This window comes from Accipiter gentilis, chromosome 32 (genome assembly GCF_929443795.1).
Source record: "Accipiter gentilis chromosome 32, bAccGen1.1, whole genome shotgun sequence".
Classification (NCBI taxonomy): domain Eukaryota; kingdom Metazoa; phylum Chordata; class Aves; order Accipitriformes; family Accipitridae; genus Astur; species Astur gentilis.
Window position 1 is genome coordinate 2,881,051 of NC_064911.1, and position 20,992 is coordinate 2,902,042.

At 37.8% G+C, this 20,992-nt stretch overlaps 2 protein-coding genes across 4 annotated transcripts in view; one reads left to right on the top strand and one right to left on the bottom strand.

Moving 5' to 3' along the window:
• The first annotated feature begins 597 nt into the window (after window positions 1–597).
• Window positions 598–8,023, top strand: N6AMT1 (N-6 adenine-specific DNA methyltransferase 1). Of its 2 annotated transcripts, XM_049834752.1 has the most exons (6): window positions 598–762; window positions 1,773–1,862; window positions 2,490–2,580; window positions 3,453–3,536; window positions 4,197–4,338; window positions 5,370–8,023. In XM_049834752.1, the coding sequence occupies exons 1-6, from the start codon at window positions 617–619 to the stop codon at window positions 5,474–5,476; spliced, it is 660 nt and encodes a 219-aa protein (XP_049690709.1). In that variant the 5' UTR covers window positions 598–616; the 3' UTR covers window positions 5,477–8,023. The 2 variants fall into 2 exon arrangements, with proteins under 2 accessions (XP_049690709.1, XP_049690710.1); XM_049834753.1 differs by lacking the exon at window positions 3,453–3,536.
• A 1,506-nt stretch (window positions 8,024–9,529) lies between these two features.
• LTN1 (listerin E3 ubiquitin protein ligase 1) overlaps window positions 9,530–20,992 on the bottom strand; it is a 32,254-nt gene continuing 20,791 nt past the window's right edge. For both annotated transcript variants that reach the window (XM_049834749.1, XM_049834751.1), the window contains 11 exons: window positions 20,702–20,837; window positions 19,658–19,802; window positions 17,558–17,771; window positions 17,035–17,272; window positions 16,018–16,092; window positions 14,943–15,129; window positions 14,311–14,482; window positions 12,956–13,176; window positions 12,228–12,422; window positions 11,397–11,564; window positions 9,530–10,604 (listed from right to left, as the gene is read on the bottom strand). In XM_049834749.1, the coding sequence (XP_049690706.1) occupies window positions 10,542–10,604; window positions 11,397–11,564; window positions 12,228–12,422; window positions 12,956–13,176; window positions 14,311–14,482; window positions 14,943–15,129; window positions 16,018–16,092; window positions 17,035–17,272; window positions 17,558–17,771; window positions 19,658–19,802; window positions 20,702–20,837 (1,814 nt within the window). In that variant the 3' untranslated portion in view covers window positions 9,530–10,541. The remainder of the gene's footprint in view (window positions 10,605–11,396; window positions 11,565–12,227; window positions 12,423–12,955; window positions 13,177–14,310; window positions 14,483–14,942; window positions 15,130–16,017; window positions 16,093–17,034; window positions 17,273–17,557; window positions 17,772–19,657; window positions 19,803–20,701; window positions 20,838–20,992) is intronic.

Here is a 20,992-nt window from a genome sequence, read left to right on the forward strand (position 1 = left end):
TTCCCGTGTGCTTTGCTGTAGGATTGCCACTTAGAGACCTCCTCAGCACCTCTTCTCTTTGGCTTCCTGCTAACTCACCACGCAGAGGTGGTTACTTCTCATGATGGAAAAGCAATCGATTTGGGAAGCTGACACAAAAATACTGACACAAAAGCCGGAGTAGCAGGTCCCTGTCACATCAGTCTTCAGGGACGGCCGGCCAGGCCGCCCACTGCAGGGATCGCTCTGCACACTTACGCGGATTTAGAGAAGACTTTTAACGTTGGACCAATTGCCTCAGCATGATGAAACCCGACGTCGGAATTCCACTGAGAACGGCGGTTTTCACTGGAACTTACCGTCTGAATTTCGCCAACATCGACGCCGCCGACGCCGCCACCGCCCTAAGGCGTGGCCAACAGCCGTTAGACCCGCGTTCGGGGCGGGGCCAAGCCGGCGCGCTCCCATTGGCGGTATCAGTGGCGCGAGTGCCGCGGCGCTCCCCTGCCCCGCCCCCCCCCCGCCCACCCCGCAGGCACCCGCTTTCCTCTCGCGGCGTCAGAGCGTCGCCCCCACCCTCTGCCGCGGCGCGGCAGCGCGGGGCGGGCGTGCCCGCGCATGCGCGCCGCGGGAAGCGATGGCGGCTCCGCCGCCGCTCCCTACCCCGCGGTACGAGCACGTGGGGCCGCAGGGGCCCTTCCGGGATGTGTACGAGCCGGCCGAGGACACCTTCCTGCTGCTGGACGCTCTGGAGCGGGACGCGGCCCGCCTCAGGCAGGCTCGGTAGGCGCGGCGGGGAGGGCACGCGGGGGAGGGGGCGCCGAGCCCCGCGACGGAGCGTCCCGCCGCCGGGGCCGCAGGCCCCCGAGCGGCCGGTAGCCGGGTGTCGGGCCCCGGAGGGAGCTGGGTGGCGCCTTCCCGCCGCCAGCGGGGCGGGCGGAGGCCTTCCACACCCCACCCCCCCCCCCGGGCCGCCCCCGCGGGCGGCGGGCTGAGGGGAGCGCGGCGGGGCCGGGCCCGCGGCTCTTCCCGGGGGCGGCGTCGGCCCCTGCTCCTCGGCCGCGGTGGCACCCCGGGGAGCTGCGCCCGCAGCGGCGCGGAGGGCCGATGCCCGCCCCGGTGGGGGCGGCGGCGGCGGCAGCAGCGCGGCGGCGGGCGGCAAAACGGCGGCGTCCCGGCCCCGCAGAAGCTGCGGGAGGCGCACGGCTGCGCAGGTCGCTGCCCGGTGTCGGTGGCTGTCGTCTCCCGGGCCGAAGTGTGTCTGCGTGACTATAACCGCTCTAGAAATCGCCGAAGGAGCTCATCTGACGAGTGGTTTTATTCCGAAATTGCCTGCCGCTGCTGTTCGTGCGGAGCCGGCTGAAACTCTCCCGAGGCATTCTGCACTCGAGTCCTGCTTTCCTTCCCTGGCTTCGTGGTGATCTTCCGTAACTTCTGTTGAGTTCAGTCTTGCTGCAATAAACGTGCAGTAGGTGCTGTAGAAATGTTGCCTGTGCAGCATGCCGAGGCCGTGCAGTTAATGGAAACGTTCATGTTAGGCACGGGAGAAACATAAATGTTTCCCAAAGTGGCTTGTGATAACCAGGAATTGTCTGTATGGGCACCAGTAGGCCTGGCAGCCATCACGGAACGGACAACACAGCGTGGGCTTTGAGGGCCGTAGGACCAGCAAGTGTTTGAGTGTCTTTGGGAGAAGGGCAGCAGGTTTCATAATCCTGTCTTGACCGATTCTGTGTCTGTTGCAGGCGCTCTTATACATTACAAACAAGTCATCCAAAGTTTTCTCTCGTTAGGGTTGAGATCTGCCTTGAAATAGGATCTGGGTCTGGTGTGGTTTCAACATTTCTAGCTTCTTCCATTATTGGATCCAGTGCACTGTACATGTAAGTATAATAGCACTTAAACTGTTGCATGCAATAATAAATACTTGGCCTTCACATATATACTTTTCATTTTCTCGTTTTAAAAACTATTCTTTTCACAAAGAAATATTAGCTCAATTCTATAGCTGTAGAAATCAAAGCAAAGAAAGCCTGAACTATTTACTTCAGGTTGTGTAACAATGAAGTAGTGGCACAACTAGAATTCCATCTTCCTACTTCTTAGACAAATTGCTAAACTTACACTTGTGTTTGCTGGTTTGAATCCTAAATTTTAGCCACTGACTAGTCTTACTGAGGTCTGATGACATAATATTAGCTACCTGGGTGTTGGCAGTAACTCAATTTTATTAGAGACTTGTATGCATATCTGCTTATGCAGAGCTAGTGTTGAAAAAGAAATCCTATGCTTCAGCTTTCAGTCAGTCATTAAATCTTCCAGTGTAGTGTTGAATGGTTAAGTTGCTGATACATTATAATTCACTGGCTGTTTTCTGTTATTTACTTGCAAGTAAAGGATGCTGGAAAAGATATCTTCGTTGAGAGTACATAAATTAGCATGTGGTTCACAGGGTTAAACTTCCAGATACAGTAGCCAGTTACTTACACTTTGTAGTATTTTGCTTTTAGATGTACAGATATCAACCCCATGGCAGCTTACTGTACACTGGAGACAGCTCTTCTTAACAATGTTCACCTTCAGCCAGTCATTACTGACTTGGTAAGTTAGATGTTTCAATAATATCTTCATAGTTTTTGTAATTTTTTAATACTTATTAGAGATACTGAAAAGTAACCATGAAGTCTAGAACAAACATTCTCTTAATAAGCATGGATGACAAAAAGAAAACAACAGAATGCCAAAGTGTTTCTGAAAGAAGGGAAAAGCAAACTACTCTAAAATGCAAATTTAAGCTTTAAAAACTCATTCAATTGGTTTAAAAAAACCAGATGATGTAGTTTGGAAAATGCTGCACAAGGAACCCGGCACTGACCTGACGTTATCGTAGCCCTTCCTCTAATGCTATGCAGTTCTTGGTTTTCAGCTCTTTCTGATTTAATTAGGAACTGTGGATGTTGTTACTTTTTCTTACAAAATTTGGTATGGACAAAGCCAAGTTTCTCATCTCTTTAGCAACATATTTAAAATGCCCTGAATATATATGTTTATAAAAGATGATGAAGATAGGCAACAATAAATGTGATCTAAAATGGATGAACAAGTGCTTGTACTTGGGAACCGAACGGTGGTTGTTACAGATTGGCCATTTGGGGTAACAAATGTTAACTGATGATAAATGCAAAATTCTTTATATCTAACTTAAATTCTGAACTGAGAAAGAATAAGGTACTACCTTTGTGTGCCTCTTGCTCGTACATAACAGTCTAAAGACTATTGAAATTGTTCTGTTATGCACGGGTCCTTCTTCTTGCACATGGAAAGTCAAGCTTAGTATTCCTGAGTCAGGCTGAAATGCTCAGAACATCCAGTACTATGTAACTGTATTTTTACAAAATGTTTGCATTCTTTATGTTTAAAAAAAACCCAAATGACAAACACAACAACAAAAGAATCATGAACTTCATCCATAGGTCAAAGGACTGTCTCCAAGATTAAATGGGAAGGTTGATCTACTGCTATTTAATCCACCATACGTGGTAACACCTTCTGAAGAGGTAGGAAACATTTGAAATACACAATAAAAATGGCATTTCTACTGTCATAGGAGAGGTGGTAACTCCAATAAGCTCTGGTCTGAAAAGTCCAGGGTTTTTTTTTGAAATTGTAAAGGATGTTGTAGGACCAGCACTGCTTTAGTGATGCTTAAAAGACTACATGGGAATAAGGATTGCTAGCTGCTGCTTCTCAATACCTAGTTTCTCCATCGAGTATAAACCATGTAAGACTTTTGTTAGGCATGCTAAGGTGTTCTTATAGAAGACATTCAATGGAAAATGTATTTGTTCCCTGCAAAATAAATATCCTCTGCTTCTGCAGACTCCTACTCTCAGAATTTGATCAATGAACACTTAAACAGTTTTCTGGACACCTTCCACTTGGCAAACAAACTCATGAAACATTACAAGAAAATACATACAAAGCACATGACAAAATGTAGCTCTTTTAATTCAGTTTAAGAATAGAATTTGAAACAAAAGTAGTGTGTTCATCATGTAGGAAGTAGTCTTGAAGTAATTTTATTGCATAAACTAATCTGCTGAATCAAAGTTGTCAGATTTCTTATGGCAGATGCCAAAAGTTAGAGATTATGGTGATGTTTCTCTGACACTTCTATCATTCTGTATTATGACAATATTTGCCTTCATTCTTCCTAGGTGGAAGGCCGTGGAATAGAGGCATCCTGGGCTGGTGGCAGAAAGGGCAGAGAAGTAATGGATAGAGTTTTTCCATTAGTACCAGACCTACTTTCACCAGGAGGATTATTCTACTTGGTCACAATTAAAGAAAATAATCCAGGTGGTCACTTTCTTTGGATCCTTAAATGTGTCAAACCAGATTTAACACTGTATTAAACAAAATATTGATCATAGCAATGTTCTCTAGGTTATCAGACTTAAGTAAACAAGAAAAAGTAATACATAACATCAGTTGAATCTAACGTGACAATAGCAACTAATTGAAGATTGACAGCATGTATTGAAGTTCATATAGGTGTTCTAGGTCATTATTTAGAAATGCTGTAGAAGGCTAGAGTGTATCTGCATGCTTCATACAAACCATGGCATCTCTGTGAAGTCCTGTGTTTCTCATCTTTTAAGTTTGTGGGGGTGTCTAATCTACAGAGGGACTTTTACATAACTTCATGCCTCTTGGAATCCTTTTTCTGAATTTATGCCTTGTGCATCCCGTGTATGGTGAGCTAAACCAAAAAATAGAAGCAAACGTACCAAAACTAAGGACTCCCTAAGCTAGTTTAGAAAATGGTAATATCTAGGTGCTGACGCTAGCAGCTCTGCAAGACTCGAGTTCTAAGTCTGAAAGGTGACTGTACATCTTCTGAACCAAGTAACAAAGCCAGGCCAACCCTTCTCATGAAAGAGAATGGTGTTGTAAACTTAAAAGGCAAAAGCCTTTGGTTGGAAATGGGATGTCTTTCATTTTGACATGTGTAGAGAAAAGATTCAGACTTGCTCCTTCTGATCTAATAATTAATGGCTATACATTACCAAGTAGTTTCAAGAAGATCACACCTCGTTGATAGGCAGCTTTTGGGAGATGGTACTACAAATTTCAGTTTCTCCTACAAGTTAGCTTTATAACTGAATTGTTCATTGCTATAAGCAATACCACAATACAGAACTTCAGTTAGTAAACTGTAAACTTTATTTGTTCCTGGTAGAAGGCTACTTTGCATAAAAGCTACTGTCTGAAAGAGGATACAGTTTATAATCTTTGCTTTATAGCTTATGTTTGGTGGATAATTAGCACTGCCTTTTATAGCTGATTTCTATGTAAACTCAGTTGTAACACTGCACTTTAAATTACAGATGAAATTCTGGAAACAATGAAGAAAGGTGGCTTAGAAGGCACACGAGTACTTTCCAGGCAAGCTGGACAAGAGATGCTTACTATCCTCAAATTTAGGAAGTCTTGATAACTGCTCTTACCATTCCAGATACTAGGCACGCAGAAGGTTGAACAGAGTACTGAAGCTGTCAAATCAATTTTTAAGCCAAGATTTTCATCTTCTTAAGGGGTATCCTCAGTTACTGACTACTGCAGTGAAACTAAGCAAGACTCTGTATTTATTATGATTATTCTGGGTGTTAACTAGCTCTTACCTGCTGCCAGAGGCACAGTTGTCTTCTGGCTTTCTCAGGACAGTTGTGGGGAAACTGGAATACCCTACCTTGTTGCATTTGCACTTAAGCACTAAAGACCTTTTCGTCTATAAATACGTACTTGTGTATTTGTCATTGTGGCTTATTAAAATAATGTACTTGATAGACTTCTTCCTGTTTTAAGAGCTAGTCTATATCAAATGAATACTTGGAATCAGTGTTACTCATTTTGATGTAATATCAGGCACTTTACACATCTAAGGCACAATTACTTGAGTTTGTTTCTATTGTAAGGAAACAGCATACTTCTGAATACAAAGATGCAGTAAGTTTATCTCAAGAGCTGGGACAAAGGCAAGCTATTACTCTCCTGCAGTCTTCTAGGCAACATTGTGGTGACTGTGCTCTCTTTTATGCCATTTTACAAGGAGGGTACTACTATGGAGTACTGTAGATTAGATGAAGAGTTCTCATCCATGGAAAGATATTAAGGAGGGAAAAAAAGCATATGAGATGTTACTAAAAAGGCTAGTTACTGGGTAGCTGAAAGCAATGACTGTAAGTAGAAAAGTGGAATAAAAGTCCTCCCTCAAAATCACTATCTAAAATAGGAAGCTATTTCCTGACCACCAGATCCCAACAAAGAGCTTTCCTCTGCAGCCTCCTCCCCCTCCCAGTGCCCACAGAAGGTTCTGATACAGCGTTGGCCCAGTGGCATTGAGACCTGTGCTGTGTGGTGGGCACAGTCCTGTGAGGAAGATGTTTTGCTCACATGCAGCACAAAAGTAGACAGTCTAGTATGCAGCACCAGCAGTGCTGTCTGGGAGAATGCTTTCAAAGAAACTGACCTTTAAAGGTTTGTGTCAAGTGATGTTATAAACCATTAGCTAGCTCCTCTATGAGGACTAAGGTCACAGGGGTTTTCTTGTAGGATGTACTGAAAAGACTACTCCATTTGAGACTTCAGAACTAAACTTATGACTGTAATTCTCTAGCTTGCACAAACATTAAAAATTCTTCCATGTTTTGAGCTGACCACCCAAAAAAACTTGCCTAGGAGCTTGAAAAAAAACAAGCCTTTGGAGAGGCAGAATAACACATAAGAAGTGGAGGCACTGTGAGCAGAAACACATGACTGCAAACCTAGCTAGACGATCTGAGGTATTTTACTGCAAAGGAATGTGGGAAGCTACTTTTGACTCTTACTGGTCAAAAGTCAACTTACATTGGTCTGGCATAAGAGTTGTTCTTTATACCGTCCTGAAGAAAATACAAAAAGGGTAGGTTTGCAGGAAGTGTGCAGTGCTGATTGTTTTACATCCCAAGAGTCGCCATTCCCTAGCTTAGACAACCAGTGAAGTGCAACACTGCAATTCAACCACATCTAATGCATCCCCTTCAGTAACCTTCCTGTCTTTGTTTTTATATAGATAAACATGAATGTGAACAGAAATGTACAGTAGGAAGGTTTAAAGGGAAGATGCAGTCATGTTAAGGATGTTACTTAACATCTTTACTATATACAAGAAATTCTAGTACTTGAAACTACTGAGGCTAAAAAAAAAAATGCATTTCATTGATTAAACTGAGGCTAGACTCAGGCCATTGTTGATTCTTACCTTCTGCATAACTTGTCTAAGGAATGTCAAAGTTGAGAAATTGAGGAAACTTTGTGGCCGTCTGTGAAATAACGCGTTCCCACAGTTTTCCACTGAAGAGTTTAAGCAAAGTTTTGTTCTTGCAGCTTACCAACTAGTCAATTCTGAGAAGTCATATTTCAAATTTGACTGCTTCCTACTTCTAGACCCTTTTTGACTTGATGGCAGACCTTTTTGCCAAGCCACACTTTTTTTGTTGTTGTTAGTTTTCCCCTACAAAACTGTAAGAAGAGGTGTCCTGGTTTCAGCTAGGATAGAGTTACCTGTCTTCCTAGTAGCTGGTACAGTGCTGTGTTTTGAGTTCAGTATGAGAAGAATGTTGATAACACACTGATGTTTTCAGTTGTTGCTCAGTAGTGTTTAGTCTAAAGTCAAGGATTTTTCAGCTTCTCATGCCCAGCCAGCAAGAAAGCTGGAGGGGCACAAGGAGTTGGCACAGGACAGAGCCAGAGCACCTGATTCAAACTGGCCAACGGTGTATTCCATACCATGGGACATCCCATCTAGTATAGGAACTGGGAAGTGGGGGCAGGGAATCGCCGCTCGGGGACTAGCTGGGTGTTGGTCGGCGGGTGGTGAGCAATTGCCCTGCGCATCATTTGTACATTCCAATCCTTTTATTACGACTGTTGTTATTTTATTAGTGTTATCATTATTAGTTTCTTCTTCTCTGTTCTATTAAACCATTCTTATCTCAACCCACGAGGTTTACTTTTTGTTTTCTGATTTTCTCCCCCATCCCACTGGATGTAGAATCATAGTTTTTGAGGTTATAATCATAGCTGCAGGGCTGTTTGAATGAATCAAAATGCTGTCATCCTTAGACCACCATAAGTTTTATGTTGTTAACCATTTTGGCTAACAAAGTTAGGTTGCTGAGCAAAAGTAGTAACATCAAATAAGATTTTAAGATTTAGTCAAACATGCAATAGAATCAAAACTACAGGTTTATCAAAAGGAAGTTTTAATTAAATCTGTGTAACTTTTAGTTATAACTAAAGAATTAGTTTTAAAAGAGGTAATCAGAGATAAAAAAGGCAGTCATTTGTCACAGTAGATCACAATGCTCAACAGTGTATGCAGTTTTAAATTATAAAGGACGGAATAATGAAAATCAGAACAAAAAGTGTAATAAACCAACATGCTTTCAACAAAGAACAATTGCACTAGACTACCTAACAACTGGATATTTAGACAAGGAAATTATATGCGCCCACTTTAATAAATCATGAGTCAATTCTCCTGGCTTCAGCTGTCTGCTGCAACTTTAGTGGAAGCACTTGTCAAAATGCAATCCAATTAAGAACACAGGTGAGTTCTGTACGAAGTGATTCCTATTATGCTCCCATCATCCTGCACATACATACACTTAGCATTTCCCAGGGCACACCTATTCCCTTCTACAAGACTAAAGAAAGCAATGCTTTCTGAAGAGTTTTGGGAAGCATACTCCTGCATTCAATATGCATGAGAATAGGCCACAGGCAAGTACAGACTTTCTATGCAGTGTCAAACTTACCAGGAAGAAAGCAAAAATTCTGCTCGCCCAGACCCCTAGGCACTACTCTGTCAGCAAGTACCAGTGTTGAAAGACATACTGCTGCTTTGCAAGTGCCTGCACTTCTTTGTTCTAGCAGAACCAAAACAAAAGCTCTTCACATGGCTGTTCCTAATAGACAATTTGCAAGTTAAGGTCTGCTAGAAGAGTTTAAGATGGTTCTTTTCAAGCAATACCTGGTTAACCACAACTGGCCTTCAAATCAGTTATTGAACTTGCAAAGAAGTAATTTAGAATAATAAAAGTGATGCAATGGAAACAATCCTGGAGTTTTAGTATCAGTAGCTAGGAAACAATACGGCTTGCTCCTTAATCTGTGTTTTCAGCTAGGCCTTTTCAATACCATTTTTAAATAATTTCCATTCTCTCTTTCTCAAAAAATGTCAAGAAATTTCTCCTCTGGAAACCCAGTGTTACCTGTTAAAAATACAGACTCAAGTTATCAACAGCTAAAAATAATTTCTAGAGCTGTCACCTCAAAATGGACCAACTTTGAGAAAACAAACAGAATCTAAAAAAAAAAAAAAAAAAGAAAATAGCTGTTGAGGTACAGCCAAGTGACTATGCTATAAACTCAGCATCTGAAAATTTATACTATTAATTTCTGAAAGTTTATCACACAGAGGAAGAGACTACAGAGACTGACAAAATTCATTTATTCCCTCCCTTTTATTTACTTTTCAAAGAAATCCACCACAAATACCATCCAAGTTAGAATATATTAGTATGCTACTGCTGTTAAAAAAATAAAAAGCATGAAAAAAATGTATAGTTGAAGACTATTAAATTTTGATACATCTGTCATGTTCACTTACAGTCATTATTATTATGGGACCGTGGAAGTACAACATACATTCAGTGATAGTTAATTTGCCAGCTAACGAAGACGTTAACTGAAATAATGAAAACAAGAACTGATCAGTGAGTATGCCTTCTCTTTAAAAGCCAATCAGCAATAAATAGGTAGTGTTTTTCATTGTCATGCAGGAATGATTGTGCTCTCTCTACTTACTTGGGCTTCTGAGTTTTCATGGTTTTAGGGTGCTGGATGGCTGAGGGGTTTTGGGAAAATGAGACTGTTAAAGGTGAAAGCTCAGTTTATAAACATGTTAACTTAGAGCATGCTATGTTTAAATTTTATGCTTTAACAGAAGGTTATCGCCCTAGTTCCATGTCTTAATGTCTAACAGCAGCAACATTCTTTTTTTCCCCATAAGAGGAACTACTATGAACGCACTACAATCAGAAATCAAGTCTTTATACCACCTATGTTAAATTCACCTGTTAAGAGGCATGACCTGGGTTAAGCGCGTAACACCACGTTAGAATATACCTAAAATAAGAGGTTTTAATCAACTACACTGTGGCTTAAACACCACTTTTCAGATATAATTCTGCATTATTTCTGAGTTTTTAATATATCTCAGTATCTTTAAAAATATACAAATTTAAATAAATTATTCTTATATATTTCTTTATATCAAAGAAGAATCTTCAAACTTACAAAAAACAGTCCAGAGGTAAATATGTGTCATATCCCACTAGTCAAGCATTTAAAGTAACTGACATTACTTCCAAGTAGTTAGCTTCTTTCAACATACAGTTTATTGTCTCCTCTTCATTTATATCTTCACTCACAGAAAGAAGAAAGACCGTTTTATTTCAGAAAAATGTCTCTCGACAGAGTGGACAGGTGGACTTGTTGCTGGATGTGAACCATTTGTACTGAAAGAGAAATACAATTGTTTAATATACAAATGCAAGCTGAGCATCAGGAACACTGGTTTATCACCAATAATAACCATTATTTGCCAATGAATATAACTACCAAAACATTAACTATACTTTAAAAAAACCAAACAACAAACCAACAAGAAACAGTAAAAAAACCACAAGTGGAAAGGGTATGTATACATATATATGTATATACATACACAGATATTACACACACACACATACACACACACACACTACTGAAGTTTTATTCTAAAAAACCTAACACACAGGAATTCTCATCCAGTCTCATTTTAGAATGAAAAGCTAGTGTTTTTAAAGCAGCAGTAATTTCTTCACTGTACAGCCATACAGATGCCAACCTGTTCAGTATACTCTGTAACCATACAACCAATGCCTATGATGACTTGGATATAGTTAAATGTTAATTATCCAGATCAGCATGGTTTACTTGAAAGCATGCTGCATAAATTAAATTTAACCTTTTCTATTCCCGTATCTGAGCTGATAACAACAAGATGCTGTTGCCACACCCTACATAGATGTAATGGCTTATGTCTTAGTGAACACAAAACAGATATTATCTGTGAAGTGTAGCAACCCCTCTCTCACTACATGCCCTTACAGCTTAGGACAAAATCCATGCAAATAATTTATGAGTTCAGTTAATCCCAGATACTCTAGTGACATAATGGAGAATTGCTAGTATTACAATAGAAGTTCCTGGTTCAAACTGTAAATAGGTATTTTGCCTATTTAAAAAGATTTAGTCTAGGTACTTACCAAGCAAGCTGAATGAAACTTTTTCTTGCATGTTCTGCAAGCTTTTTTAGGAAGAGAATAGTTGGAACCATGAATGACTGAAAAACAGATCATGCAATCTTCAATGCCCTCAAAACGTTTATCCACATTATTTTTCCACAAAGATAAGCCATCCATAATACTTCCATTCTAACAGAGGGAAAAGAGCTGTTAATACTGTAGAATTCCTTCAGAATATTCTTACTGTTATTCACAAGCACACAAAGGAAACAAAGCCTGAAGGCTTTACAGTCTGAAGTTACATACAATATATGCAGTGAATAATTTATAAAGCCAAAACACGAAATACAGATGATACTCTAATCTACAAAAATGCAAGCATTCATCACAATGTAAAGAATGCACTTAGCAGCACTTAAAAGGGGAATTTAAAGTTTTCAGTCACTGTTTTGTTTTGTTCTAGCCACAGATGATGCAACTTCAGCAACCACCAATCTTTTAGAGAATTTAATATCCTGGGTTTTAGTCGGTTTTTGGTTTGTTTGGGTGGGTTTTTGGGAGGGCGGTGCAGTCCAAATTAATAGTTAGAGATGGCATTGCCACATGGGGCAAACACTGGCCCACGTCTTGACATCTAAATTTTCAACTTTGGCTATGGATTTAACAGGACTTGTTAGGCTGATAATTTTACCTGTTTCAGCAGCTGGAGAAAAGCAAATGGTAACAGTGACCAATTTTATGAAGTCCTTTGAGATCTACTGATGAGATCCACTATACGGATCTAAATAATACTGCATTTTTCTATTATCAAGACTCTAAGTTTTCAAAACTAGGGGCTTTCTCTAAACACACCTGATGTGTAAGATATGTGCTTAACTGTAGCATCCAATTGCGCCATTGCTGTACAGCCACACCAACCCTCTTTCCACTCTCAACTGTTATGGAACCCAGTGGGTAATTTGATGGAAGCTGTATTATTAGTTCAATAAATATATCTTCAACTGAATAGGTAGCAATGACTTCCCGTGCTGCAGACCGAGCTTTTACCTATGAAAAAAAATGTACATATTAAAAAACTCCAGACATATACACCATCTCCAGTCTTTTTTTTTTTTTATATATATATATATGTGTGTGTGTGTATAAATAAATAAAAGCCATAAATACTTTACTACACACACTAAATAATTTTCTTGGACCAGGAAAACACTTAAAGAAAACAAAAATCCACTCATATCTTGGCAAACCAAAAAGACATTACCAGCCATTTTTCAATCTACTGATTGATCAAATTTTTTAATAAACCAGAAAGTATATTGACAGCAGTATCTTCCACATACCACCTCAACTTCTCCAACATCATAAACCCCATTCTTTTCTATTTTTTTTGCAGAAAGAATATTAATAAACATCAATATATCAATACCAAGCTACATTATGTTTTCATCAGTCATTTAGAACAACAAAAATGCAATCATATAAAACACTGTATTACAGTCTGGTTCCAAGAAGTAATGTTTCTCAAAATGTTTACAAAAACACTGAAGTAAATAAAGAAAAGCTTAAAAAGTCTTACTAACCATCATGCCACTAAGTAACTGTGTGCTATTCTGAACAGAAGTTATTTCCTGTGAAGAAAGCACGCTGCTGACATATTTGCTTGTAAATTTATCTACAACATTGAAGACACGTTTCTCACAGCTATTCCACCAAAGCCTGACCATGGCTGGCAAGTCTTTCAGTGTTATGTGGTAGACAGAGCAGGCCAAGTGCGGAATCTGAGATGACAGGACTCCTGTCCCTAGAAAAGAAACGATGTTGAAATACTCTTAACACATTAGTGACAAATGTTGGTTCCTCCACACCACATACAAAAATTTTAATACCAACGTAACTGTGCTAACTGGAACTTCATGTACATGCTCCTTCTATATTTGCTACTATAAGTGCTTGTTTCAATCCGCCTTTCTCCATCAGTCCAGTTTCTTTGTTTCTTAGGCTAATACTTCACAACTGGAAATTCATCTTCTAATATAGATATGAACTCTATGTGGACTAACAGAAAACAAGAATAGTTTTACGTTCTAGAAATTAGAAAATGCTCACTTTGCAGTGAGCAAACAGTAAGATGTTTGGAGCACGTTTGAGGTTGCAGTGTTCTGTAGAAGTGCATAAAGAGATAAGGGAAATCTTTCCCTTGGGATGTTGTGTTAGTAATTCTTACTGTCATCCAGATAAATTGTTCTGCAACACACAGTGATGTTCAAGCAAAAAAATTAAGAAATGGAAACTCACTATCCTTGTTTACATCTATAAAAGTACATAAAATGACAATTTCAGTGAAGTAACTTTAAAAACATTCTCTTTTTCATATTTCTCAGCTAAAAAAACCAGCATATCGTGTCTCATTATGGTTGATTAACTGGGTCTTCTGAACAGGATGATGAAACAACACAATTTCACATCTCAAACATTTAAAAAATACATTAAAATATATTTTTAATTTGGTTTTATTTATGTATTATAATAAAAGGAGAAAAAAAATACCTTCTAGCATAAAAAACATAATGTCTAGAGGCAATGGAGAAGTCCCAGAATAGGTCACAAATTTTTAATATTTTGTAATCTTTGCATACATTCAGGATTCAGGAGGTAGCAATGTATTCTTTCTGCCTTAAGGGTATAATCTAAGCATTTCCTGTTTTGTTTTTTGTTTCTTGATTTTTCTGATAAACATTTCAATTTTGGTTATGCTTCAAATGGGGAGTGTTAGCAAAAGATTTTTAAACATATGTATGTATTTGTCTGTGTGTGTGTGTGTGTCTGTTTTATAAGATTTAAGATTTTCTAAATATGTATTTTTAAGCAGAAAAGCATATTTAAACTTCAGCAATACCAAAACTCTCTCAAATGCACAAATACAATTTTTACTAACCTTTGACATCTAGATGAAGCTCTTCCGTAAAGAAGGTTTTTGTGTCTATATATGGAACTTCTGAAGTTGGCCCAGAAGAGACAGGGTTTTCAGGCATAAGCCTGAACAAGTGATAAAGCAATTTATTCAAGCTTTTAGTTCTTTTAAGGTATTGTGAGTAGAGAACTCGCAGCTGATAGTGTTACACAAAAAAAAAAAAAAAAAAAAAAAAAAGCACACAATACAGATGAGACTTAAATATAGCTTACTCTGTAAATAATACAAATATCTTCTTTAAAGGAAGAAAAGCAAGACTGTCATTCAGAACAAGTGTTTAGATGAGTGATTTAGTTCTCTGCACCATTTTGAATGATCAGAAGATCATAAAATGTAGCAAGCTTGTTTGAAAATGCAAGAAAGAATCTATTAATGGATCTTAGTTCTTTATTACTCTTAATACTACCATCCTTAACTACTGCAGTGCAGAAATCTAAGTCTATTGATGCTTTCAGAATCCCACGAATTAGACAAAAACAAGAGGTAGGAAGATATGTAATTAAAAGAATAAAAAGGCTGGACGAAACTTCCAAGATTCAAAACCAAATAAGTATGTTAAGAAATTCAGTTAAAAGGAAAAGACTCTGAGCATATACCTGAGAAGAAGCTGCTTTGAAGAAAGCTAATGTTAACTTCCAAGTGAGAAGATATCCGAGGACAAGGCAGAACTCATCGCTCAGGGGCTGAATAACTGCAAATTCTCCAACTGGAATGCATTCCAGTATGTTTTCTAGCAAGAGTTCTTGAGTGGCCAGGACAGACATAAGAGCTGCTGGAGGTGATCTATGGAAAAATGTTATCTGGCATAGTAAACTCAAAACTCGAGCAGAGCATTAATTAAATTTACATTTACAGCTTTCCTAGAAAAGTCACGTTAGTAAAGCCATGTACGTAGAACATAAAAGGGGCCTTTTATTACAAGAAAATTTACTTTCAAATTCACACATTAGTGCTAGATTTTAAGATTTATTTTTTTTTCCCCTGAAAGGGACAGTTGGTGGTTTTACCTCTTTCAAGACAGATATAAACTGAATGCTGATCACTTAATCTAAAAGTGGTCTATGTCTGAGGTGATTTAACCTACATCATGGACAACTGGTTTGCTTGCTGTTTGTCAAGACACACCAACAAAGGAGCAACTGAACAATGGATCTCCTAATCACTTAATGCGTTGGTTTGGGATTTAAAAGCCTTTTGCAGCTCCAGAGTAAAGAAAGATATTAATCATTGGGCTGAGGTAAAACAAATTTTCATTTCTTAAATGGTTACCGTATTCAGTCTTCAAACTGTTTATCAGGTTCAAGCTGTATAAAACACCCAGGTCAATTTTGGAGGCTCAAGACACTGTTCAGCTGGACACATTCTGAATACAGCAGTCCAGCAAAAATCTGTCAAGGTTTTACAATATAAAGCATGTATGTTGCACTTATTCTAGTAACTGTACTAGAAAACAATTGCACATACTGTTTCCAGTTTTAGCACAAAGGCAGATTTAACCAATTACATTGAATATTTTCAATATTTATGACCCTAGTGTCATAGCCATGTCATTTTTTTTTTCTTTTAACATCTCCTGATAGACGACTACTCTGCTGCAGATCTCAAGTCTTATAACACATTTTAAAAATATGGAAAACAGTTGTAAAAAAACATGAGGAAAAAAATACACACAATGCTGATTCCTCCTCTTCGTCACCATAAGATTTGAGATCTTCATCGTCAAATTTAGGCAATTCAGGCATTAATCTGTATAAATATGGAAAAGAAATCAGATTTAATTTTTACAATTTTAATATATCTGATGCATAGTTCTTTGCTTATCAATGTCAACATTGATGATAAGCAATAAAATAATGGCAATTATTCCTTAATAACAATACAGAATCTTTAAGAGACTTGTCACTAGTGCACCAATGGTTCCTGAATGACAGCCAACAAGCACGTAGCCTTGCTCGGTTCTTTTCCAGACCTTTTACACTTCTTGAGTCATGCTAAAATAAACTTCTCTATCAGAATAAAGCTATACTAAGGCATGAAGTTGCAATATGTGAAAGATAATGTTAGCTTCTTATGCTTAAGCCAGCTGTGTCACAATCTGCATTTTGAGCACTCAGATGCACATACTATTTTTCAAATTCTGTATTCTCTCTTTTGGAATTAGAGATATCCAAAAAGCTCACAAGAATACTACACATTTTTATTCACTTTCTTATCTAAATTAGTAAAAATAAAAAGGTTATATTATTTAATAATACTGTCAGACCCAGATCAAACCTGGAATATTTCAGTTTACATTTTAGGATTCTACGAGTGTTCAAATAGGAGCTAAAAATAAATAGCTTTATAGTTATGATATGATAGCTATGTAACTATGGTAGAGAAAATAAAATTATATCTTCACATACTGTGGTAAAATTTCTCAGTCTACTTTTACAATTAAATTTGCCATTCATAGCTTTATATAATGTCCTCCAATACAAAACACAAACTGCCCTGTTAAGGATTTTCTCCTGTAATGGAACATGACTTTGCTAAACATATATCTATAAGCGCATGTTCTACAGCACATTTTAAAAAAAAAAAAAACACCCATCACCCTCCCCCCCAAAAAAACCCAACCAAAAAACCCACTCCAAACCACCAGAGGGGGTAAGAGGTGAGAGAAGTGAAAATTTTTTTCATTCTTACTTATACAACATGTGGTAGACAGAAATCTGTATGGGTCTAGACCGGAAAAGCAACAATGGAGATAATGTATTTAGTAGAGTCTGGAGTTTATCTGGAAGATTTGTTTTCTGGCCTGCAACAAACTTTGCTGGCAATTTATGGTTCAACAACTGGTCCTTCGAGATGTAAGTTAGAGCTTCGCCCAAAGACGTTAACACAGAGTTCTGAAAAGGGCCTTCAGAAGCGTTTTTGGTTTCTCCTATTTAAAATAGAGAAAGACAAGCTGTGATACAGAATGTATGGATGATATAAACAACCATTACTAGGAACAACTCAGACTGCGCTTTTCAGAATCCATCTAATCTTAAGAATCACAATGTTAAGTGCAATTACTTTACTAATTAGCATGTAAGTGTTCAAAAAAGTGAGATTTTATAAACTATGTTGACATAATATTCCTATAAAATCAAAAACACAGCCTGTCAAGTTGTATTTCAGAATAGCCTGGCAGGTAGCACTGTTACCCTCCTTGCCATATACTTGCCTGTGACTTTCACCAACAGAGGTAATAGCAAATTGTGAATTCCCTCAGAAAAGAATTCTTTCCATTCACTGATCAAGTTCACAGGAAGGTTTTCAGTAGTTTCAGGAGCTGCAGCTTCAAAGTAAGCACTAAGAGCCGATGCCAAGTCACAACTGACACAAGCAAAAATCTGCACAAGCGGGACATGATAAAGCGAACGGTTTTCACTTGTTGTCTAGGAGGAAAAAATAAGAGGAAGATTTCTTAACCATAAATTTGCTTTAAAGTATCTGTTTCACATTCCCTGTCTATACCAGAAAGTGTAATTTCAAAGAAGACTCAATTGCTAAGACCATTTTAAAATTACTTGGGGGACTCCCTGGAGGAAAAAAAAAAAAAAGTTTAAAAATGTAATCTGCACTTTAGAAAGACTTAGTGAAATGAATTTCCAAGTCTCACCAACATTTAGAGTCCTGGATTGCCCCTTATATGACCTTCTTTATGACGACAGAAAGAAACTGCCACCAAGTGGATTCAAATAGAAATGTACACAGCTGTAGCTTATCTGTAGCACTTGTGCAGCCAAGTGAGCCAAAATTGGTACGTGAAGTGCTCTCACTTTTCTCTCCCAAACATAAAAGCCATACCAATGTCATACTTTTATTGCCAAACTGTGAAAGGAAATTGACAGTACACTATTGGGAACTGGAATATTATCAAAGGCGCTATCAGGAGAATATTTTTTCTCCCCCAACACAGGTCCTTCTTTTTATTTTTAATCTTACTAGTTTTTCCCAAAAAGGAATATCATTAAATATTAAAAATATTCCCAAGCACTTAATCTATACAACAAGTTTTTCACACAAGTTTGTTGTCTGGTGTTTGGGGTTTTTTTTAAATAATAATAATAAAAAAAAACAAAACAACAGTTTTGAGGCACATACAACATAAGTAAGAAGATTAATCCTGAGACCAAGAAAGGCCACATGGAAGTTTCCAGCCTGCCCTTATAAGTGTGTGGTGACAGAGGGCACTATAATAAAAAAAAAAAAAAAATAAAAAAAGTAGCTACAGGGTGAGAGATTCTGTATCTTTGATTAATAAAGTAGTCAACTGTTCACTCTGACTTTTTTCTAACATTGTTAGAATATAATTTTGATGTTTCATGTGATCAATTAGATCTTAAAAAGCAGATACTGCTTTTTATCCAGTTAATTTTTATGTCATGTTAGACTTTAGTCTTAAAGGGATATTATTTTTCAATATAGAGACCTACTGCAGATGTATTTGAAAATTATTCTCCAATTACCAATGCCATTACTAAACATCATATTACCTCAAGAGTGAGGTAATTTCATCTTTTTATATTTTTTTATTTATCTATTATACAAAAATAAATAGGATATATAGTATTGCTTGTGCTTTAAAGCCACACATGACCTTTGTCAAAGCGTGATGAAAACAGGATTTGTGTGCAATTCTTTTTAACACTGTGTCAAATTTTTGCTAAGCTGACTATGTCCCTGCCATATGCAGGGAATAATCTAAAAAGGTAAGTACATCAAAAGTGAAGATACAACATTAGCACTCATGTGGTAGGTAGAGTTTATTTTCTTAGTTCCATATTTTGATCGAGATGCTTTTTAAAATAAGTTGTCTTTGAAATGCTGAGTACCAAGCTATTAATATTGATCATTACTCTAAAGTACTAGAAAGTTAACACACACATTAAATGAAACAAAGTTAAAACTGTTCAGACCATTGTGTTCTAAAATCTAACAAAGAACCATTAGGAACACTCTGATTTCCATTCCTCTTGGCAATCCTCATGCATCTTTGTTCAAATTTAATTGCTATGTGGCATAGCTTCTTATTTTACTGTATTGTCCTGATATCCAGCATTTCACTTTGTAAACAGATAGGTGAACTTTTAACATAAAGCTTTCAAACATTTAGGATGAAATGTCAATCAGACAGCCCAGTAAGATTATAAAAATCTAGTTATTTTGTAGCCTATTTTTTTAGCCCTCCCCTGCATCAGTCCAGTAAGTTCAGTGGGCATCAGGAATATCCTATTAAAAGCTGCAATGCAATGATTAGTAATAGTCTCTTTCATATTACCTCTAACCAAGCCAGCATGGAGCACATGATAAAGTCCCATTCATTATCGGCCAAAGGAGCTGTGGAATACTTCAACAGCAAGGGAAGGTAACGGATCATCTCTATGTTGAAACCAAGCAACTGAGCACTTGTTTCTTTCAGATTGCTGTAATATAAATACAACTAAAGTTTACATATCTTCATGCTGTACACACGAGTATTTATATTCTTGCCTTCAATCCTCCTCTTTGGACAAATTAGTCTTGCACCAGGCTCTGCCCCATGTGCTTTTGATATTCGGTTTTTCAAAGTTAGAATACCACAGTAGCTGCTAAGTCTGAATAAGCCAGTTAACAGGTACAAAACAGATTAACAAAGCTACTTGCTCATTTGCATGTTATATGGATTCCTAAAATTGTATAATTTACATATTTGCTCAAGTAATATACTTATATAAACTATGAAATTCAGCAATTTTAACTAAATCAATGCAAGAAAAATAATCATTTAAGTTACTAATTTCCCTCTAGTGTCCAAATTGTGTACATTATTTTGAGACTTTGATGCCTGGGTTTTTCTCACCATACTCGAAGACAAATGTACCTCAGTATATTTTCACTCCTTGCTGGAAGCTTTCGAAGTTATATTTTCAGGTCCAGAATTTTAAAAAACACACATCTAAGTTTGGTATCCAAGTTTTCTTTCTGCTACCTAAATGGTAATCGGAATTTGGAATTGAATATCCAGCAACACCAACAAAAGTTGGTCAGTTCTGAATGCTTTTGAAAACAACTGACATCTAGATGCATTAAGAAAGCTCCTAGTTTCCCAGCCTTCAACCACCTGGGTAATTTTCTTCAGTATAAGATATTAGATACTTAAAAGACAGATATATTAAACTGAGGGATGTGGTTCTACAAAGGCTTAAAAACGTAACATTAGAGCAGTGGATGGTGATTGTAACTTACAAATTGATTTTGTTTGAGTTAATAACTACCCTGTATTTTTAAAGTGTTTTTTTTAGAAATTAAAAAAAAAGTTAAATTATCTCAAAGTTGCACCCACCAGCTAAAGAGAAAGCTGTCCTCATTATCATTTTTCCAAGACATTATGATTTTTAGTATTCCAGGTAGTAGATGACCACAATCAATACTTCTATCATTCAAGCAGGAATTCAAAATGGAAAGACACCCAAACGCTCCTATAACATAATAAAGTTATCATAGGTCTTAATTATCAAGACAAAACAAACATAAGAATGTGTGTCAGTTGGCTGGATCATTGTATTTAAACATAACATTAATATCATAAGACAGTTTGGATAATACCCAAGTTTTCTTCTTTGAACACTTAATC